Here is a 24,767-nt window from a genome sequence, read left to right on the forward strand (position 1 = left end):
ACAGGAGAGGGCAAATTCTTCAGCCCAGTCACTAGACATGAACATTATTGAGCATGTTTGGGGTAAAACGAAAGAGGAGGCAGTGAAGATGAATCCAAATTATTTTGATGAACTCTGGGAGTCCTGCAAGAACGCTTTCTTTGCCATTCCAGATGACTTTATTAATGTTATTTGAGTCATTGCAGAGATGTATGGATGCAGTCGTCAAAGCTCAAGGACAAGACTTTTGTTGTTTTGAACTGTCCCAGTACTGTTGTTGTTTTGTAAAATTACATTTTTTTTATGTAGTTAAGTAAAAGGACGATTGAACTTTTGAAAAGCATGATTATAATCTAATTGTGTACAGCGGTTCAACAAACTTGAAGTAAATAAGTTTAAAAAATGTTTTTAATTTTATCAAAATTCGTTAAAAACCAGAATAGAACATTTTCAGATTTCAAATAAAACATTGCGGGTCCTATTTTTGAGTTAACTTGTTTTTGAACTAATTATTTAATCAAATTATTAAATTCTAAAAATAAAATTAAATAAAATAAAATAATTAGAGTCTAAAACAAAACAAAACAAAACAAAAAAAAACAAAATAAATTAAATTAAATTAAAACAAATTAAATTAAATAATCAGGGACTGAAACAAAATAAAATAATCAGGGACTACGGCAAAATGAAATAAAATAAAATAAATAATCAGGGACTACAGCAAAATAAAATAAAATAAAATAAATAATCAGGGACTAAGCTAAAATAAAATAAAACAAAACAAAACAATACAAAATTAAATAAATAAAATAAAATTAAATTAAATTATCAGGGACAAAATAAAATAAAATAAAATAAAATAAAATAAAATAAAAATCAGTCAATAAAACACACATCGAGTCCAAATTGTTCTTTCGTGTTTATTATTTTCCTATCTCCATTGCCCACTCATATGGCCCTCATGTTGCTTCACATCACTAGAATTAAGCCAAAATGATGTGATAATGAGTGATCTGGCGGTTAGACCTTCTTTATTGCCTCACACTTACATCAAATCCATAATGTCAGAAAGGGAGCCGCGTTCAAAACAAAATCCTGTTGGTGTGTTTGGGCTGCATCCTGATTAGCATAATTCCTATCAGTGAGTGCAATTAATTCTTAGCGAACGCTTCTCTTTTTGTGCATCATATCACTCAAATTATGAACTTTCCTCTATTAATTAACATCGGAGGGCATGAGATTTGAGCTAGAGAGCTGACACCGCCATCTGTGTAATGCTGTTCTACAGTGAGTCATATGTACTTTGTCACTTATCCTCTGAAAACTATGAAAAAAAAGTTGCATCGCTTTATCTCCTTATCAGGACCTATTAGAGACCTAATGAGGACCGAACACATTACAGCAGCCACCATTTTATTACGTATTAAGTTCATCCAATGAGTTATTTTTGAGTGTAGTTTTAATTAATTTCTAATAACATTTTACTAGATATTTTTTCAAGATACAGTACTACACTGTAAAACCCAAAAAGTTAAGGTAACTCAAACCATTTGAGGAAACCGATTGCAACAAACCATTTAAGTTCAAAAACTAATCCTAATGACTACTGTGAACTTAATCCATTTGAGTAAACGAAGCAGTTTGAGCACAGTAAAACCCAATATATGAAGAGAACTCAAACCAGCTTAGTACTGTAAAACCCAATAAGTTAAGGCAACTCAAAACATTTGAGGAAACCGACTGCTACAAACTATTTGAGTTGAAAAAACTAATCTATATGAGTTCTGTGAACTTACTCCATTAAAGTTGAAGTAATGGGGTATTTATTTAATTCATTACCTACAACACTGAGTTCAAAACTCTTTTCAAATTAGTACAATTATCTTTCAGTAAATTTTGAGTTAACTACACTCATTATGTTTGATAAAGTTCACTGTTGGATTTTACAGTGTAGCTGAAAGTGCAATTTAAAGGCCTAACTAGGTAAACAGAGCAAGTTATCGTAATTAGGCAAATCATTGTATAACAGTGGTTTGTTCTCTAGACCGGAGATGCCCAAAGTTAGGCCTGTGGGCCAAAGATGGCCCATTGTAAGCTTTGATTTGGCCCACCATACCATCTGAGAGGAGAAGCGAGTATATGATGGAGAGGGTTGGGGCGAATGGCTTTAACACAGAGATCAAGATTTCTAATTTAGGATTTTTTTTTTTTTTTTTTTACATACCCTCTTATTGCTGAGCTTCAAAAAAGTCTAATTCTTTTATAAATAAGATTGTTTTGTTCTTACTGTAATAAATGCATTATAAAATGTAAAAAAAAAAATGCTGGTTTAGTTCATATAAAGCAATGTTTTTTAGTGATTTTTAAATATTATTAAATAAACTAGGAAATTACCCATGGCAATTATATTTACCTTCGGCCAACTAGCCTCAATCAAGTTTTTTTTTTGGCCCTTTGCATGAAAAAGCTTGGGCACAACTGCTTTAGACATTTGAAAAAAGGATACTAAAAATACTGACCTTAAAAAATGTTGACAAAAGTTAAAAACTGCTTTTATTCTAGTCGAAATAAAACATATAAGACTTTTTCCAGAAGAAAAAATATTATAGGAAATACTGTGAAAAAGTCCTTGCTCTGTTAAACATAATTTGGGAAACATAAAAAAAAAATACAGGAGGGCTAATAATTTTGACTGTATATAAAAATAGTTCACTCTTCTCCAGAAATCACAAGTTGAGGAGTTAATGCTCGCTCAGCTTGAATGGGAAACTGTTCTGCTAGTTGCTTCAGCAAAACCGAGAGGAATATCTGCATGCTCGATTGAGAGTGATAATTGAATTGTGAAAGGGCTGGACGCCCAGACTGGCTCTTGTCTCTTCTCTTTTTCTGTGTTCACTTTGATGAGGTGGTACTTTTGTTTGATTCTGATTTTTCTCTCTGTTTCTGTCTTTGCAATGGGATGTTGGTGCCACCCAGGGCTTTTGTCAGGGAATGTTGTTCCAGAGACCCAACGCCTACTTAATAAGCCCAGGGGAGGGAGGGCCACCCATAAAAATTTTAGTCCCGGGCCCTGTGAATTTAAGTGACGGCCGTGGTGCCACCGCATAAATGGAATTGAACCATAAAGCATTGCGGCATTGATTCTTCAAGACCTTTCATTATTGCACAAGACTTGGCATGAGAAAATGTCAATGAATTTTTGAAAGTTTGCAGGTTTGGGCCTGGGGTAGTGTTGGGGTGGGGGTGAGTGAATTAGCATATTAGAAGCTTATGTGTTATGTGACTTATGTGACTTGTTTTACATTTAATTAACATGTTTGCTGTGGCTGGAATTAAGTGGCTTCAGTTCAATAATGAAGGAAATTCATAGTCGTAGTGTTCTAGTAGACAATAGGGTTAATATACCAGACGCTGGTTTTGCAATTGTCTACTTAGAAGAGAAAAAGAGAAAACAATTAATTACATCTGAGAATTACAAGAAAATTGATTGACAATTTAAGTATTTTCTTATTGTCAAGTTTGTTTTAAAGTATAAATATTAAAACATTCTTAAATAGATACATTAATGTGAAATGCTAAATAACATCAGTTATTTGGTCATTTTAATATTTATTTATATTACACCAGTTATTTTGACACTTTAACTTGCCCTCTAAGAATATATAAATCAAATGTACATAGGATTTTCTATTTATTTATTATTAATTTTTAAGGTAACCTATGCACAAAATGTCAACCGGGCCAAGTAAAATAAAATAAAATAAAATAAAATAAAATAAAATAGTTTAGCAGATTATTTTTTCTTGACTTTAGACCATTCCAAATATGGTCAATAAGGCTTTTTTCTGGGATAATAAATCAGCATATAAACCATGGTTCTCAACTCAATTCCTGGAGGGCCACAGCTCTGCACAGTTTTTCTCCAACCTTATGAAACACAGCTGATCTAAATAATTGAGGTGTTTTAAAAAACTTGAACAACTTCATTAGTTGGATTAGCTGTGTTTGATCAAGGTTGGAGCAAAACTTTTGAGTTGGAGGCCTATGATATTTACCCATTTATGGAGAATTTTTTTTTATTTACCTAAGCCAGAAACATACAATATTAATATAATCAAACCATTTAATTTATTGAATGACAAAAGAAAAGGAAAAATATATACTAAGAAGGAAAGCCAATGCTAATTAACACCTTAGCTCAATGGGTAAGATGTAAATGAAACCAAAGTAAAAGATACCTCATTGTTTTATTCTTTAAAACATTTGTTTCACCCCAGAAAACAAGGCTTTATATTTTTTCGTAATATCTCTACATGTGCATGTATCTTAATTTACAGAGATTTTTACACACAAACAAAATTTGCTCTGGATTTGCTCACCTTTATGACCGGTGGTGGAAAATCATTGTTAAGTTTGTATTTGGGTGATTTCAGGTTGGATGTTGGACATTAAGGTCGGCCTGACATTGAGTTTTTAAGTCAATCCGATTTCCTTTCCAAATATATCGCAACTTTTTCACGATGTTGGAGTACAACTTCAATCTAACGTCATGTTGACGTCTTGTGACTGCAGGTTGTTTAAGGCCATTTCGATCTGCATATAGTAAACATCCTTCATTTTTGCATCTAAACAGTCTCTGGGTTATTGCATGTAAAGATTTTGAACATCTTCTTGGACACTTTTAATTAGACACTTCCAAACAGTTTGCTGCAATTATAAATTGCACATATCTGAAGGTAAATTATTGAGCGATTTTGATAGGACAGGAATCACAGGACGGATTTTTCTAATCCCTAGACAAAAAAATCAAAATCAAAAGTAGTGACTGCATGTTAAAGGAAAATGAAGTAAAAGTTCCAAAACTGCACTAAACATCTACTCAATGTAAAGTAAAAGTACACAATATTAAACTATTACCTGGTAAATTACAATTTCTGAGAAAAACTACTCAATTACAGTAGTTTGAGTATTTAAAAATGAGTTATTTACACCGCTGTTTAGGACTTTGCGACTTGAATTACTTCTGTCTTCAGTTTACATTCACTATATTTTTTTGTAGAACAGAACATTTTATACTTTTAGCTGAAACCACGGTCCTGAGTGACTAATAAAATCCAATTATAAAATACCAGTATCCTTTGACTTACAATTTACGAATCACCAAGAATGAATTTTATAGTTCTTCTGGAAAACAAGAGCAAAATTTCTGTGAAGGTCAAGCTATCATTCTCAGAATTAAACTTACAATGTAACAGTTCCCAATTTAAAAAGTTAGTAAAAACTTAAATGAACTCACTGTTCTGTTCTCATCAAGAGTGTCTAGCACTTTCCTTTCAATTTCTTCAGCGATTTTTGGTCTGGGTTCTGTTCCTTATTGATAGACATACATATTTCAGCCTCAGACATACCACTTATTATACAGGACTCTTTATTTTTATTTTTTTTTATCCCAAGGCACTGTAAATATAACAAAAGTGCAGGCAGTCCAAAGCTCTATAAAGATACACAGCTGAAGGACCTTCAGCTCGCAGTGCTCACGAATCTCCAATTGTGTCCTTGAGCCTGAAAATCAATAGTCTAATAGCGAAGCCGTGATGACTTTTCCCTCTCTCGTTATCCTCTTCATCCTTTCCCTGATCCAAACTAATCTTCATGCTGTAAAAATTACCCCATCGTTAAGGTTATGTTCAAGCCCCCAGTAGATTAAAAATGAGAAATATGGCTGATGTAATAGTGCCAAGTAGAAGGCAGGAGTAGCAATACTGTCATGGAGTATGGCAGAGTGAGTAGGGCACATGCCAAAGGGTGACCATGCAGAGATGAAATATGGCCACCTAATCACTGCCCTCCATCAAGCACACACACACACACTTACACTCACACATGATTTTTATGGCAAATATAGTGTTTTGCTGACAGGTTGAAGGCCATGTTTGCTGGGGTACCAAAAACAGCAATAATTTCACACTGCCAAATGACCCTACAAAATGTGTACGTCCTGACCCAAGAGTCTGCATGGAGAGACAACAAGGGTAATAGAATTAGTTTGTGCCTTCCTGAATTCTACAATGAGGCCAACACTTTTTTAAAGGTGCCCTATAACACAAATAGTTGAATAAAAAGAACTCAGTACCTGGAAATCACCGTAAGCCTCAAACACCATAACTGTAAACACTTTAGTTAAAAACAGGCTAATCAGAACACAATACAGACTGTTGTATTTCTCATGGGGCTATTCATAGGGTATATGCCGAAGCATGCTTATAGGACTTTTAATTTGCCAGTAACATGGGTTAACCGCTTCCGGTGAACTGCATGCCAATGCAAAAACCGGCGCGTTTAAGGTCTGTTTTCTTTAAAAAATCAGCAATCTCCACTGGCTGAGTGATATCCAATATAAAGTGGGTCTCAGATTGTACAAGAAGCACTGCTTTAAATTACATTTCCCCCCCCCCCCCCCCATGTCTTTATAATATGAGCATTTATTTTACCCCAGTATATTCAACGGAGCTTCTGCATCTGATTGCCGATTCTGACGGGTGCGTACGAGTAAACGATTTTTGTCTCGTTTTACGCTTGAGCAACTAAATGAATGCCAAAGTCTGTTTAACTGGTTGTGTTTTATATACATTACAACATCGATGCTGTAAAAAGGAACCGTATAAGGTGGAAAAAAACTCACAATAACTGGTCACCGGAAGTTTATCAATATGGCAACAACACTAGCTCGGCCTATACCCTATTATCACAGCTTCATGTTCTAAGTTATCCGGACATGACTTTGTCTTCAGGAGATCAGCAGCCGAAACACAGACTGATATGTTGCACATGGGACTATTTATATTTATAGATTACAACAATAGTTTTCCTCCCTTACAATTGAACTTATTAGGTTTGTGAAACTCATTATTTTGAAAACGGGAAATGCAGCAAAGTCAAATCCAGTCACACCAGTTTGTATTTTATGTGTTTCTAAACAACAACTCTACCGGTTATCACTTTAGAGCTTGTCAGAATGCAAAATGCAGGATATACAGATTATGAATTTGTTCAGCTCCACCCAGACCATTACAAATATGGTCAATAAGGACTTTCTTATTCTAGGGGTATTTTATGGGGTAATAAATGAGCACATGAACCCATTTATCGAGATTTTTTTATTATTATTTATCCAAGCTACATACCTACTATGTAAATATCAGAGAACAATTTAACTAATTAGATTAATGCAGTACATGGCACATTTAAAAAGAAAAGAAAAAAGTTATACTAACTAAGAAAAAAGACCAATGCTAACTAATTCTTTAGCCTAACGGGCAAGATGTAAATGAAACCAAATTATAAGTGGCCTCATGTTTTGTTTTTGTTTTGTTTTTTGGAGGATTTTGTTTTCCAATTAAAATTACTTTCAGTTTTTTGTAAGACCTATTTGCATTAGGAATGTCTCATTGCATTTTCGAGTATTCAATTTTGAACCTTTTTGGCTGGTCTGACCTCAGCCACTTAAACAAAAACTTAGTGTGAGTATCTTTTACAGTATTTAATGCATCTGAATATGTCAAGAAACGCTTGTGGGGAAAAAGCCATTTGAAGGCTCATAGACTATACCAGAGTTTACTCTTTAGTAACAGAGTTAAACACTTTAGAGCTCATCAGAATGCAAAATGCGGGATATACAGATTATAAGTTTGCTCAGCTTCACCCAGACCATTCCAAATATGGTCAATAAGGCCTTTCTTATTCTAGTGGTATTGTCACATCTGCTGTAGTGCCATCTTGTGGTCTTCTGGACACTAGTTATGTTTTTGGTTTGTTCCTGTTTTGTAATACATGTGATCACTAATTGTTTCCTGCTGTCTGTCATTGTATAACTATTGTTACCTTTATAAACTTTGTTATGTTGTGTTTTTGCTTTTTGCTTGTGCCCTCTGTTTTCACGATTCTGTTTTGTTTTGTCTGGCTCTTATCTGGTTCTTGTCTGCTCACTGACTCATCGTTTTGGTTTGTTTGTTTGTTCACTTTGTTTCATGTTATGATTATGTTTTTGAATTCCTGTTCAGACATTGTTTGATTCACTTTTGTTTATTGTTTTGTATTTTTTGTCTCTGTTGGATTTATGTGCCTGGCCTCTCCTTTTATTTTTTATTAGAACTTCAATTGCTGCAGTTGGATATATCTTGTGTTTTTAGAAGCCCATCATGACAGGTATATTATCGGTTAATGAATGAACCCATTTATGGAGACTATTTAAATATCAGAGAACATTTTAACTAATTGAATCAGTGGCCTTATTTAAAAAGAAAATAGAAAGAAGAAAGGCCAATGCTAACTAATTCCTTAGCCTAATAGGCAAGATGTAAATGAAACCAAATTATAAGTGGCTTCATTGTTTTTTTTTTTGTTTTTTTTTTTTTTGAAGGAATTTGTTCTCCATTTCAAATGACTTCCAGTGTTTTGTAAGACCTATTAGCATTAGGAATGTCTCATTGCATTTTCTAGTATTCCATTTTGAGCCTTTTGGGCTGGTCTAACCTCAGCCACTGAACCAAATACACAGTTTTACAGTATCTAATGCATCTGAATATCTCAATAAACACTTGTAAGGAAAATTTCATTTGAAAGCTTATAGACTGTAACAGATCTGCCTGCTTGGTTTATCTGACGTTAAACACTTTAAGAAAATAATCCCTTCCAACATGGTTTTTATTAGCGCCTTTCATCATTCCTCACTGGTCGGAGTTAAATTTGCTCCTCACTAGCAGCAACTTTACTCATTAATGGCTTGAAGAACATTTAAATATTTCTATTTAAAAGTCACAGCCAAAACTCCCTAAAGCTCATTTTACGCCTCTCCAATAAGTGGATTAAAATGAATTAAATATGTGTTATAGCAAGACGGGGTTAGAAAGAAGAAAAGAAATCAAATAAAGAGCCTTTACTGCACCTTTTTTAAATGTTTTGCATAATTTTTTGTATTTCTTACGGGTTCATTTGAAATTTAAATCTAACCTTCTCTGCATTAGCAGATACACATTCTGAACTAGTCCGTTTCAAAAGGCAAATACGCAAAATGGATGATAGAAAGGATCCTATACCGGTCCTCTTTTAAGTCGATGCCTGTAATCAAAACCATCATGAGAAATCACAAGACCGGTCTTTTCTTCCAGCTCCGCAACGGCTATTATTAAGGACGATGGTGCTCTGGGCTTTGATTTGGTTAGATAGTTGAAGACAGCACTCTTGAATTTGCCTGTCACAAGAGTGTCCTCAAAAGACCCACCTTCCCCATTGAGCTACTGTAAGCTATCCTTGTTCCTGGCTCTTAAAAATCTTGAGATCTTCCCTTCCTAAATACATTTGTTGAATATTTTAAGAGCACAACTTTGGAGCTTGCTCAAGGGTTTAATACGAGGCTTTTTACTTCCTCCATCTTTTTTTCATCATCCACCAAGTGGTCCCAGACGTTGATATAAGCGTGACTTGATGTTAGGGTGGGATCACAATATGGTTTCCCTCCACCGGAGACATTGCCATGGAAACTCAAGCACATTCCTTCACTTTAGATTTTAGCCAGCTGATGTGATCTTCCTCTTGCAGTAGGCAGCCAGGTCATTCAGTGTCAGGTCTCTTAATCTAAGAGCTTTGCTACCTGTTGAATACACTCCATCTAGATACATTAAATTACGTAACATGCTTTTTTTTTGCTCTCAAGTTGCCTAGGTTTGAAGTTCAGGATTCTAAATGTTTTTTGGAGCCCTCTAAAATGCCATTAACATTTTCTATTGACATTTCACCGAAATTAAATTGACTTATAAATCTTTTTTCACTGTCACAAAGCAGCATTAGCTGTAACTATTTTGTCTTAGCGGTTATGCTGAGGATAAGTGGTCCAAACACATTAGCTCAGTGTAAATGCTGAAATACGGCTAATCATATAAACAGATCAAAGTAATGTCACATTAGTGGACTTTTCTCAACCCTGTAGCTGCACCCAATTAATGTCTGTCAACATTCTTCATTCCTGACTTTGTCAAACAATCTCTTCCTGCAGCCAATGATTAGTTGTAAAGAAAGATTATGTTGCCCAAAACTGGGAAACAAGACAGAAGAGGAATTAAAGGAGAGAGAAAGAGAAAGAAACAATCTGTGAACACCCTTATTTGCTATTGACTTTATGTAAATTTGATTTAAAATCAAATTTCAAGAGGATTGCATGCTTATGATTGACCAGGCTGGTCCTGCATTAGCTATCATATGATTTACCAACCAGACGAATCCAAACATACATAAATAACCAGATTGTTCTACCTTAGTCATATTTGCCGGAACTAAACGCTTACTACATGCACTGCATTAGACGAACAGGGACTTGTCACAGCATATTTCTGCTGTTTTCTTGATTTGATTGCTTCTATTGTCCCCATTTATAAGTGGCTTTGGATAAAAGTGTCTGCTAAATGACTATATGTTAATGTATATGTAAGATCCACATTTGCTGCCTGGAAAATTTGATTAATAATAAATTAATTAATGATCTGCGCAAATATTATAAGAAAAATTACAAAACCAGACACTTTATGAGAAATTAAACTATTTATACTTAAAAGTAGATCACCATGTTTCGGTAAGTTACGGTAAATAATTTAAGTAATGAGTCACTGAATCATTTACACAACAGATTCATTCAAAGCAGCAGGTTTGTTTAGTAATATAACACTTAAGTGTGTTTTTCAGTATGCCGCTTTTTCATTGTTATAATTTAACAACAGCTTGTGTCTAAAATCTAAATTGCACAATAAAACTTTCATTGAGGTGAAGCAGTGGCACAGTAAGTAGTGCTGTCACCTCACAGCAAGAAGGTCTCTGGTTCGAGCCTTGGCTGGGTCGGTTAGCATTTCTGTGTGGAGTTTGCATGTTCTCCCTCCGTTTGCGCAGGTTTCCTCTGAGTGCTCTGGTTTCCCCCACAGTCCAAAGACATGCGGTACAGGTGAATTAGGTAGGCTAAATTGTCCGTAATGTATGAGTGTGAATGAGTGTGTATGAATGTTTGCCAGAGATGGGTTGCGGCTGGAAGGGCATCCGCTGGGTACATTTGCTGGATAAGTTGGTGGTTTATTCTGCTGTGGCGACCCCGTATTAACAAAGGGACTAAGCTGAAAAAAAATGAATGAATGAATGAATAAATAAACTTTCAGAGATATTTTGCATAATATCTACATTACATTTTCAAACGTGCTCAAAACTTATGAAAACAGCTCTTGTGATACTGCAAAATATATCATACTTTTTTTTTTTGCATTTAAATCTATAATTATATTGTCATTTTTAATTACATACACTAATAGGCCACTTTATTGGGTACACCTGTCCAAATGCTCGTTAACAAAAATTTCTAATCAACCAATTACATGGGTTTAGGCATGTAGACATAGTCAAGACGATATGCTGCAGTTCAAACAGAGCATCAGAATGGGAAAGAAAGGTGATTTGAGTGACTTTGAACGTGGCATGGTTGTTGGTGCCAGACTGGCTGGTCTGAGTATTTCAGAAATTTCCACTGGGCTTTTCGTGCACAACCATCTCTAGAGTTTACTAATAAATTGAGGCTACAATTTGCACAGGCTCACACAAACAATAGAAGATTGGAAAAACGTAGCCTGGTCTGATGAGTCTCGATTTCTTCTGGGGCATTCAGATGGTAGGGTCAGAATTTACTACTAGTATTAGGTACTAGTAAGGTGTACCTAATAAAGTGGCCAATGAGTGTATGTAGTTGCTGTTTGTTCCACAATACGTTTAAGCCAGCACAGCAGTTGTAAAAATGTACAAATTAACCAAAGAAGTTAGTCATTATTTCATTTAAAGATAAAAAAATATATTTATATATATTTATATATATTTTACTTATAGGCCTATATCTGATTTTAACATGATTTATATGTAAAGCTCAGGTTGTTTAGTAAGTTTTGTTTCATATTAATTCACTATAAAGATTAGGGGTGTCAAAATTAATCGTTTCTTCGGTGCACCGCGATGCAGACGCGGACAATTCGGTATCGATTCAGTAATAATCATAACCGGTTATTATGTAGTGACGTCATTTATCTCCTATGCGCTCTGTCGCGAGGGAGGTGAGCGCCGTTATTTACAACACTCAGCCAACTCAGGGCCGGCCCGTGGCATAGGCACCATAGGCAAATGCTTAGGGCGCTGTATATCCAGTTGGGCGCCAGAAATGTGCGCGCTTCAGTTGGTTTTGTTTTCAATTTTCCTGACACACATTCAGTTATAGACGGCTCAAAAAACTCTTACCCTAAAAAGATCTAAAGTGTGTTTCCTACAGAAAGACAAAGCTGATTATGTTTCACAGCTGTCTTTCTTTTTTTCGCTCGACATTACGAGCACTGCTCCGTTTAAGCCCTCGCAGTCTGCGTTTACTTTAGCTGGCAGAGCTCGCGCTGAGAGGAGCTCTCTGTAAGGGACCGTCAGAAAAGTGCTTATTTTTTCCGTTTTTTTTTTCCGTTTTTCTGCTCCGCTCAGCGCGAGCTCTCCCTGTTGCAAGGGCTTAAGTGTGTTTGTTTGTGTGTGTGCGTGTGTGTGTTTGTTTGTTTGATGCTGTCTATGTTTGTGAATGTGTTAGAATGAGAGACAGTGTGTTGCTGTGTGTCTGTGTGTTTATACAGACAGCATGTTATAGCCTCTCCCCTAAAATATAACACTATATATGGAAAGCATCGTCAATGCACCGTGATGCACCGAGATATCGAATTGAACCGAATCGATGGCATGATAATCGTAACCGAACCGAACCGTGAGACCAGTATAGGTTCACACCTCTAATAAAGATGTTAAGACAGAAATCAGACTAAACAAATGCAGTTTAGAGAAATCCTTAAAGGTGGGGTCTTAAAATCATAAAATAGACAGTCTTTTTAGTCTGCAACAGAGACAAAACTGAGTACAAATACAATCAATAACATGAAAAGAACGAGGCCTCCAAAATATGGTCTTGAGACTAAGACTGGCCATTATATAAGCCTGCCTGTAACTGAAATAGTTGAGTGTAGCAAAAGCAATGCCAAGGTTGTGGGTTTGATTCCCAGGAAAATGTGTACCACAACACTACTAAAAACTCAATGCACTAGGCAATTTTGCAATTGTTGTAGTCTATTTTATTTCATTATTCGATATATTTTTGACTAAGGAGCGGTATAGTCTGACTGAGGGGGTTGACATCTCCATATGCCCCCCGTGGCGGACTTTTATAAAGTCTCGACTCCCTAATAGTTCCTTGTTTTCAGCAAGGTGAAGTGGTTAATTGGCAAACGTAGTGCACTCTTTCCACATACGTTCAGGGTGACATTTTCTCTCCGTCTTCTCGTGCTGCTGTCCATGTCCTCGGGCCTGACTGACAGGGGGAGACAGCAGAAATAGATGTGCCTGCCTGAATTTCGACACTTAGCTGCTTAAGATCACATATTCTCCATTTTTCTCACCTCTCACTCTGTCTTTCCTCTGATATGTTTGGCACCTGAGGGAAAGGCTGGCTTTTGAGAGATGCCTGTAATCCCTTTTTTTGAGAATGTTTTTTTTTTCTTTCTGTGTATGTCTTTTCGTTTTCGCTTTCTCTCACCTTAAAGCTGCAGTCTGTATGTTTATTCTGTTTCTAAAATGCTGAATGATTGCCTTTATGTGGCGTGTACATTGGGACAGCTCTTTAATGTATATAAATCCAAAGTTTCGTTGTGTAAGTGTGGCTGTCAATCACAGAAACAATTTGGATGCTATACTTCAAAAAGATCTTGGAAGGTTGACCCAAATAAGAATGTTCATCGAAAAATGTTATCGGACAACTTCAGGCAGACAACATTGCATTGAAATCTAACAATCTTACTCGTATAACATCAAACCTTGAACCATACTGTTGTTGTACTTTGTTCACAAATTAATTAAACTGTTAACCAGCACTCACTCACTTATACCAGGTTAGATATTTTCCACTTTTCGCATCCAAAACATTGCTTTGAGAGGTGTTTTGAGGTGTTCAGAGCCACCACACAAATGAAAAGCAAAATAGCTAAATAAACTGAATGCAGTCATTTGAGCTACAGGTAACTTTGTCAAACACAGTGCATAAGATAAGGAGAAAATGGTGGATGGTTGATGTATATTTGACGTACTGCCTTTAGACATAATATATAATAGAAATCAGTGCCCGCTTTCGGTCCGTTAATTTGACACGTTGCGGCCATCATCTATTATAATGTCTATAGGTCTTACCAGTCTCTGTTCGAGATTTGTTTACATACGGGAATGTGTGAATTATCACAGTCAATGTATCAAAATTCCACTGATTGCCTGAAATAAACTTTGCATTTCGGGATAATCGTAGCCCAGCTCTTTGATAATAAGCTGAACTCTCCTTCCTCTATTGGATGAACACAATATGCAGCCTATTCCTCTTTGTTTTTCTACTTTGGAGAAGAGAGAGGAGAACAAAGTATGACTGCTTGAACTGACGCTGAAACGTTTTTTTTGTAATGGATTAGTTAATGAGAAATTTCATACAAATGTCAACCTTGCTACGAAAGTTTTTACCAAAATATCGAAACCCTTTCTACGTTTTTGTGTAGGCTTGTATTTTACAGGACTGTAAAAATACAAAAAAAAGTCTCTGTCAATATTCTCAAACAATTATATTTGATTTACCAAAGTCACAAAAGTGGAAAACTTTACATCCATCACATCTATAACAGAGAGACGTCACATCCATAACAAAGCTTTTTTCCTCATAGTTACAAAATTGTAAAATAAAATAAAATCAATCATGTTTGTTGCCAAATCGTATCCTTTTGATTAGCATTGCTACTTTTGGGTTGTGCTGTTTAATTCACAGAATTTCTAAAAAAGCATGTTGTATACTGTAAACTCACAGACTTTTTTGGTCACATAATATATAACACATGTTTGTTTCCCTCATTTAAAGTATAAAACAAGTTTACAGATAGATATTTTTCTGCTCCTATAATTCTGTGGTCAGTTCTTTAGGAAAATATAAACAGAAGTTTCAATATAATGTTAACATATACTTTTTCTGATAGTTTATGTATTGAGTTATTACTGCAAATGTCACTTACATAACATTGGAATTGCTCTAATACGCATTGGAGCATATTTTCAGAAATGAATATGAAAAAACAAACAATATGAAAGTTTCGGTCTTCAGTGTGCAAAGACCTTCACACCGAATTTAAATAGTAACAGTTCTTGACCATAGTGAGCTTTAAACTATAATTAGGCATCATTGGACAGAAGACACTTGGAGCTTTCTGTCTGTCTTGGTGCATATTCATTGGCACCTAGCGAGTGCATCAGAGTGAGTGTTTTTGATTAAGTCTTATGGAAATTGAAATGGGATTGACATTGGTTGCCTAGAAAACATTGAGAGTTTTTGAGAGCATATAAAATGTTGGGTAAAATCAGTTTCATATTAGAAATCACCAATAGAAGACTAATGGTTAAGTGTGCTGACATATAGCACTATGTTGCTCATGGCGACCCAAGTTAGATTTCCGGCTTGGGGTCCTTTGCTGACCCTTCCCCTCTCTCTGCTCCCAGTACTTCCCTGTCTGTAACCTTCTCTATCCTATCCAAATTGAAGGTGAAAACCCCCTAAAAATAATAATTATAAAAACAACAACAACTGTTCTAAACGTTTGAATCACACAAAATCTGCAGAAACTCACGTCTGGTCCAAGTCCCTTCCCCAGAGAATCATCACTCTATATACATTGATGATTTGCTCCTGTTCTAGAAAGAGGTGCTTCATTCTCTATATCAGTGGTGGCCAACCCTGTTCCTGGAGAGCCACCCTCCTGCAGATTTCAGTTGCTACCCATATCAAACACACCTGAACCAATTAATTAGGACCCAAACACCACGTGATTATTGCAGGCAGGTGTGTTTGATATGGGTTGCAACTGAAATCTGCAGGAAGGTGTCTCTCTAGGAACAGGGTTGGCCACCCCTGCTCTATATTGACCATTACACTTTTCTCCGCTTAGAACTATAGGAGTGACACATCTTGTGTGTTGTATATTAGCAGTGTATAACATAATATAAAAATGTATTCCTTCACACTTTAATTTTACACAGACATATTTCCCCCTACTGCAAAACTATTTATATGTTAGTTTATTTATTGATTATTTCTTCTAAGCAGCCATTAAACAATGCACATGATAAATGTGTAAACACGCTGTCTTCCACCTCCTTAATTTGCAAGCAGCACAATTAGCACTTTCTCTACTCTCTAATTTCTATCTGTCAAACCAGTTACAGTGTCTTACCCTTACCATGTTTAATTATTCCACCTGCTATGATAAAAGGCTATAAAATATCCTCAAATATAACCTACAGTATCAGCCAAGAGTCTTTCTGTACATAAACACACATGATGTAAAAGAGAACAGTGACCAAGTCCATATTTCTTATAACAACCTATCATTACCACTCATAGTATTACAAGCTTTGCATTGTGAAGTGTTTTATTTTGTTTAAATATGTTGTTTAGGTGTTTATACTTTTAATTTGGAACCTTTTTCTTGTTATGTACTTGCTCAACAAATTGATTGCTTTTTTGACCCATTTAAAAAATGTTGCAGCTTTATATCCTCTATGCTCTTCTTTCCCACCAGTGATGCCACGCTTTGCTGAGCAGGTTGAGGTGGCCATAGAGGCTCTGAGCACCAGCCCCCCGCAGCCATTTGAGGAAAACGAGTTCATCGATGCCTCTCGCCTCGTCTACGATGGAGTGCGTGACATCAGGAAAGCAGTCCTCATGATAAGAGTGAGTAATGGCCAAATAAAACCCCCAAGAGGTGCTCGATCTTCACTAGCGGGGCCTTTATTGTGCTTATTGCCCCAGAGCTTTGTATGATAAAAAGAAAATAACTTATTGAACATTTTTCATTTGCAAATAATGTAGTGGGGGAAAAATGCTGAAATTTACACAATTCTTTTATGTTGTCCTAACACAAATCGATTCAGTTATCTTAAAAGGCCCCTATTATGGGTTTTTGAAAATGACCTTCCCTCAAAGTGAAGTGAAATATCCAGCTAAAGCTTAAATCTGAAAGTGCATCGTGTTTAAAACTATTGACTCATCTATAAAAGAGTTGACTCCTAGTGGTTTGAATGAATTGTCGCTGTAACGACTCTTTAGCCATGTCGGCGTGACGTCATTTTTCTGACGAGTGCTTCAGCAATCTACATGCTTACAATTGGCATTTGTCAGCCGTTTGTTGAAGGACAGATCAGAAAAGACTATTAATGTATGGGACTTTGTCAGGGCTTGACAGGAGCTTTACTGTACACAGTTCATGGACCAGTTCCTTCCTCCATTTCACAAGTGTAAGTAACTTAATTGCGATTAAAATGGTTGCCTTCTTGTTTTCTCTAGCAAGCAAATTATGTATTTAATAATGTTTTGCTACTTTTAATCACTCCACACGGCTTGTACTGTATCTGGTTAACACTTTATATTCTCATATCATGTCTAAAACCATGTTGTAAGCAAGGAGCGTGCTACTTTGTTTATGGATTTAAAAGTGTTTTTGAGCTCGCCATCCTCTGGCGTTTCTCGTTGCTATGGCCACCATCAGCTGTTCCTACACACATGCAGCGGTCAAATTTTAAAATAGTTCAGCTTTTGCCACTGTGTGGATTAATACTGAATGTGTGTCATGGTTAAGAACCAGTTAAAATGTAATAGATCTACTAAATGACAGAAAATACTACTTTACAAACTGTATCGTAAATAAATCATATAACATTTTAGTCAATAATTAAACTGAAATTAATTTTAAAACAATAAATATGAAATTACACACATTTACACAAGTAAATAAATAGAATCAATGGTGGGCTAAAAATCTGCGGAAATCTGTGCGCAGATTCCGTGTGGGCCTAGTCATTAGTATAATTAGTCTGCTTGTATGTTGTTAGTATGTCCAATGTAAAATCAATGGCAGTTTTTTACAATGGAAGTCTATGGGACAGTTGCTAGGATGCCGTAAGTGGTTGCTAGGGTGTGACTAGTAAGTTGAAAGGTCATCAGTGATTGGCAGATTAGTGGTCTGAATTAAATGAGCCCAACCGTAAGTCTGGTGCAAAGTTATGAGGTCACAAAGTTTGGTACAATGTTAAGTCAATAGAACTTTTCTGGGTCAGTTTCCGAAAAAACATAAATCGAATCAGTTGGAAAAGATATAGCAACTTAACTCAGTATAGTTTGGAGGTTTGGAGTTAGTTTGGTGGTTGTAGTATGAACTGTCTAGGTAGAGATGCGTTCTTAAAATAGTCTAAGAAGAAGAAGAAGACGGAAGAATAATACATTTATATAGCATAACAGTATGTTGGCTTTCTCAAGTTGGCTTATACTCAGTTTTTCTCTTTGTTTAACAGAGCTGTCTGCAAAAATAGTTAATATTTATATTATTTGTCCATTTAGGTTTTAATTAATGTACATAAAACTGATCGTTGAAACACTTTCTGGAGAATTGTTACATTTAATAAAAAAAAAGCAATCGGCCAACAAAATCCATCTGATTTGCACTCAGTGCTGTGCATTCTACCAATATAATGTACTGTATAGACTTATACTGTAGCAACATAGACACATCTAATAAATAGAAAGCAACCTGGCAACCTCAGTACGCTTCAACAAACCTTTGAAGCCATGCATTGTAACAATAAACGTTATAATTAGGGCTGAAAAATATGTGCAAAAACAAACATGTTATCTTCTTTCTATCTGTAATGGAACTAAATGTAATGGAAGTTGGAAGAACATTGAATCAAGAGATGAAATTATGTAAAAAGGCACAGTTTCTTCTTCTGAGATGTAATTATAGTACAACACGTTTGTTTTAACTTCACTTGACTAAATCCCAAATTGCCCGAAATAATGCTTAAGTACAGTGATCAAGTAATATTATTCAAGTATTCTGGCCGAGAAAATAAGATAATGTCTTCAATAAAAGTACATTGTGAATGTATACTGTGAAACAGAGGACGCACTACATTGTGAATTGATGCTACCTATATTGTCAAAGGTTTACAAAAATAGTTTATCGTAGTGTCCTTTTGTTAATCCCTACTGTGTATATGTTGTTTACCACAACTGTAAATATTTTTGGTTCAATATAGCTAACAAACACTTGCCTTTTTTGCTTCAGAAGACATTTTCTGAGATGCACACTTCCCTCGTGTGCACATGAAACAATATTGAACAGTGTGTTATCAGTAAATAATGGCAAGCTGAGATTTGGAACAGAGTGATAATTGTAAATAGAGATCCTACTTATTTTTTTTACTTATTCATTGATTTCCCCAGACCACCCCCCATCCCAAAAAAATGAATCACAGAGACGGAACATGCCGAGAGCGTCTCATTTCCGCTGCCTAGAAAAAGCCATTGCAGTCACTGTGTGCTGGTGGCTGCTTTTAAGGTTTGAAAATAGTACAGCTCCCAGAGTAGAAGTGAAATGAAAGTACCAGCTCATAGACACAGTTATTTGTCAAGAATTGAATCCTGCTAAAGAAACATGAGAAGAATAATCTAGCCAAGATGGCACCTTTCTCATTGTCTACATGCTATATGAAATCTTTATCCACTGAGATGTTCATTAAAACTAAATTACAACAAAGACTGCATCACTTTGTGATAAGGTACTTAGTCTGTATAACCAATAGTGTATGGGTTGTTGATGTAATTTCACTGTCACACTTGACAAAACATTTATAAAACTAGTATTGTCACCATTTAAAATGCACTAAATTGTTATTAGTAATACATTAATGCTATTATAAATGAAAAAGAAATGAACCTGTTAAGTGTTAAAGACTCTTAGACAACTTTTTTGGAACCACTATAAAATTAAGTTTCATTGTCCTTTCGAAACAATATGTGACCCAGTCCAGCAAAATAAGTCACAGTGACCCAAGTTTCAAAATTAAGATTTGAAAGAGGAGACTTTAAACGCTTTAAAATGATATCCTATTTCAATTCATACCTTGAAGATATGCCCATTTGAATTATGGTTGTCTGCCCATTTTATCCAATAAAAAAAAAGTTTGCCCATTTTTTGTTGAAATCCTTTAAAATTCATTGCAATTAAAGGGATAAACTTTTTTTTACAGCTTAATTGGTACATTTGTATATATAATAACAATTTCTTACATTTATATAACGCTTTTCTGAACGCTCAAATCAATTTGCGCGTGTTTTAGGGAGGGAGCAGAGTGATGAAGCCAATTATGGGCATTTTTAGGAGGCTATGATGCACAGAGCTCAGTGGGTAAATTCGGCCAGGTAGCCGGGGTTAAACCCTTACTTTTTTTGAAGGACGTTCTAGGATTTTTAATGACCACAGAGAGTCAGGACCTTAGTTTAACGCCTCATCTAAAAGATGGTGCTCACTAAGCAGTATAGAGTCCCCATTAATATACTGGGGTGTTAGAACCCACATGTTGAGCACCCCCTGCTGGCCTCACTAACACCACTTCCGGCAGCAACCTAGCTTTTCCATGTGTTCCCCCATCCAGGTACTGACCGGGCGCAGCCCTGCTTAGCTATATGTATCATTCACATATTATATGAAAAGCACTTCTCACAAAACAGATGCTTTATACAAATAAATACTTGTGTATAGATGTTCATTACTAACCTTTCTATGAACATGATTTGATTATAACTGCAGATCAATGATAGGCAAATAGCCTACTGTAACGTTTGCAAACATATAAAAAAATAAATAAATCCAACATTTATGAAAACATACAGTCCCTTACACTCTCCAATATGTCACAGAATTTTACAGAAAAACTACACACAGAATACAATTAGTCCTTATTTGGGATTAAAAACAACATGCAACAGAGCCCACAGTCAGTGCAAATCTCTCATCTGTATCTTTATTCTTCACCAGCACATGTAACCTCTGTTAGAAAGTAATAGCAACATTCCGAGTTCATAATAGTCCAAAAGTTGATGATAATAGTTAAACATGGCAGTTTGTTCTTTGCTTTTTCAGGCTTCTCTTTTGATTTTTGTGCTTCACTCCTGCGTTAGTCCATATCTGAAAGGATCGGATGTCAGAAGCACTTTAATAATCACACACACACATTATTATTATCAGCTCAATTTGTTTGATATGTTAACCATAGACGCGCGGAGAGCGCAAGCGAGAAAGTGAAACTGCTTGAAACTAGTGAAAACAGGCCAATATGTGTCACACTATGGAATATTTTTACAGTACAGTTCAGTAAATAGTAAAACAAAAACTATGAAAGTTTTGATTAATTCAATAATATAATATTTTCTGTAACATCAGACTAAACACTTCATACATATTTATTCCTTTAAAAATGGTGTTTGGCAAATTTTACCACCTATTTATCCACTACCCATACTGCATCTTAATAAGTTAAGTCTCACCACCGCTCAGAGAGGCTGAAACTGTAGCAGTTGTCTCCAATTTGCTCATTAGCCAGTTAGTGGAACTGATGTTGAAACTACTGGTAGGCAGAAAACAAGAAAACAAATCACATCTAAACTGCAAAAAAAAAAAAAAAACCTAGAGGCCTTCCCCCTTCACACATTGTTTGATCCCACTTTAAGAGGGATTTTCTTTTTTATATTACTCACAAGAAAGCCAAAAGGGAATTGAAGAACAATGATGCAAGTCACTTGTAACTCAAACTGTGGGTTGAATGAATTATTTATTGAGATTTGACTGGTTTAATAGTTGACGCGACTTTATGTTGGATCAGAGGTCCTTCGCCCATCATTGTGTGGCAGCGGTTGTGACGTCTGTTGAAAAAGTTGTGCCCCTAAACTGGAGCACTAGGACTGAAGACATTGGTACTTTAGTAGAGTACATGTAAAACATAGATAGAAGGTTAAACAAGGCAAAGAAGTTGTTGACGATTGAAACCAATTTGAAGAGAAAGATAAAGTCCCTCCAGATCAGTTTCGAAAGTAATGATGATTCCGATTATCCAAATATGAATTGTTTGCTGAACTTGTTCTTAAAAGGATAGTTCACCACCAAAACTCCCCTTATTAGGTTTCAAATCTTTATGACTTTCTTTTTTTTAATATAATAATATAATAACAAATACTATGAAATTCAATTATTTCTAGATTTCTTCAAACTAGGTTATTTTGTGTTCAACAGAAAAAAATAAAGTAAATAAGGTGCAGTAAATGTAAAAAATAACCTTAAGTAAATAAGGTGATTAAAGTACAGGGTGTGTAAATTATGTCAGGATTTACATTTTTGGGTGAACTATCTCTTTAATTCGTTTTGAAACATCTTACAAAACCTAAATTTTGAATAACACGATCATTTTTATCCTTGGAGTTGCAACAAAAAAAGGCAAGAGGATAAGGTAAATATACGATGCGGGACAGTATAACACCATCAACTTTAGTTCCTTTCCTAACTGATATTTACCGGGACAAATCATCGATGAATAAAGAATATTTTTGTGCAGTTATTTGCTCAACATCAAATAAATATCACACAAAAAGCTTTAAAGTGTCTATGGTTTGCAATCGAATGTTATATGGACAACTGTTCTGCTGTGGTCAGTTTACTCAGTAGCTCACCTTGTATGGTGTTGTACTTGGAATGCAGAGTGCTAGTAAAGCTAGATTCAAGTCTGGTGAAGCACAGTTCCACGAAACAGGTAAAAACTATGTAAAATCATGGTTAAATGATGTGGCCAGGATGCAATTTTATCTTCTGTTTGCTTTAGAAAATACAACTGTTTGTGTTTAGGGAAGGGTTTAGGTCAGTCGATCTGTTAAGGTCAAGAGGATCTGTACGAAATGCCCTGATTTCTCATTGACATATACAAGAAGGACGTGTAGCTTGAAGTAACTCATTTTAAATTCACAAATATATATAGCGCCCTCTAGGGGATTTGTCATCAGAAGCTGCAAGGAAATGTAACTAGAGGAAAGTAGTTTACTCTTAGAAAAATAAATGTAGCCTGGGGCATGTAATTCCAATGAGCTTAGGTATATAATATAATATAATATAACATAATATAATATAATATAATATAATATAATATAATATAATATAATATAATATAACATAATATAATATAATATAATATAATATAATATAATATAATATAATATAATATAATATAGTATAATATAATATAATATAATATAATACAGTATAATATTTATTTATTTTTGTGCATGGTAACTACAAGGTGGTCATTAATTGTATTTTTTTTCAGACCCCAGAAGAACTGGAGGATGACTCTGACTTTGAGCAAGAAGATTATGACGCTCGAAGCCGTACCAGCATCCAGACAGAAGATGACCAACTTATTGCTGGACAGAGCGCAAGGGTGAGTGGCTCCTACGTGATACATCTCTGCTTCCTTCTGTCATTTCCAACAAGTCTACTCTCACAATACAAAACACTTATCGCTCCGCTGAGCATGTCTGCTATAAAATTACATCTATTCTCAGAATAACAAGAGGGCCAGTCACTCAAGAGCATGCACACAACATTCCTTTTTTTTCCAAGAATGAAACATTATTTAGGCTCTACAGCAAATTGCAGTATGAATGCCATTTGTTGATATTTCTCTCTCAGAACACAATGATGTGTGAGAAAAAAAAAAAAACATTCTACATATATACCGTGCTGTGTAGGCTTTACATCAGTTCTGTGTAGCATGGCAACTATCAGTTTAATTTTTAACAGCAGGGAGCAGATGTGTTTCCATCAAAATCAGATCCTCCATTTACTGTAGGGGATGTTTTGTAAGCGAACAGGTATAAAAATACATGTGTATAGTCACATTTTAAAGGCAGCACTCAAGTATCCATCTTGATGATAATAGACATTTAAAATCGTGGACATAGTAGAAGCAATGATGATTATTCTGATCTGTAAAGTAAAGAAGAAGTGTAATTTAACCAGCATAGCAACCAGCTATGACAACACTTCACATAAAATTATTAATCATTGTTAACTGTTGTTTAGAAAGTCTATGTAGAATGTGTGGTAATCTTTACAATAATTAATCATGGTTTTACTCCAATAAAACAGCAAAAACTAATAATTTTAATAGTTGAAAAAATATAGATGGTTGTAGATAAACCATGCCCTGCAGGCACAGGGCGTCAACAGGACGTCAACATGGCATCATATTAATGTTGTACTTCAACGTACCCCATTGTCGTGGGAATGTTGGGTTTTTGTGTGAAAATGAAAATCAGGTTGATGTCAGAACCCAATATCAGCCCGACATCAATGTTTAATATCAAACCTACAATCAACCAAATATCAATGTCTAATCATGTTACATCTTGACGTTGTGTGGATGTTACCAATATGACATCTATCAGACGTTGGATTTTGATCACTTCCCTCACAACCTAAAATCATCCAAATATTATTGTAATTTAACGTCGTTATTAGATGTCAAAACAACTTGTCCTAGGCATTGGCTAGAAATAGATTTTTGGTCTCCGGACATCACTAACTAAATCTAACCTAATATTAACGTCTTATGATGTTGTGTGCCTGCTGGGTGGTAATGTACATTTTAAACCTTAGATTGAATTTATTAATGTGTTCCATTTTGATTAGGATGCTTCAACTGAACAGAACCTATATGCCTATATACCCATGTAGTGTAGAATCTTTCCAGGATGCACAAAGGTCATAAGATGTTAATATTAGTTAGAT

General features: G+C 35.3%; 1 protein-coding gene across 4 annotated transcripts in view; it reads left to right on the forward strand.

Moving 5' to 3' along the window:
* Nucleotides 1–24,767, forward strand: part of ctnna2 (catenin (cadherin-associated protein), alpha 2) — an 814,561-nt gene that overhangs the window by 771,544 nt on the left and 18,250 nt on the right. For all 4 annotated transcript variants that reach the window (XM_005160072.6, NM_001159372.1, XM_073948054.1 and 1 more), the window contains 2 exons: nt 16,677–16,828; nt 23,302–23,415. In XM_005160072.6, coding sequence (XP_005160129.1) covers nt 16,677–16,828; nt 23,302–23,415 — 266 coding nt within the window. The remainder of the gene's footprint in view (nt 1–16,676; nt 16,829–23,301; nt 23,416–24,767) is intronic.

Source organism: Danio rerio, chromosome 1 (genome assembly GCF_049306965.1).
Source record: "Danio rerio strain Tuebingen ecotype United States chromosome 1, GRCz12tu, whole genome shotgun sequence".
In the NCBI taxonomy this organism is placed as follows: Eukaryota; Metazoa; Chordata; class Actinopteri; order Cypriniformes; family Danionidae; genus Danio; species Danio rerio.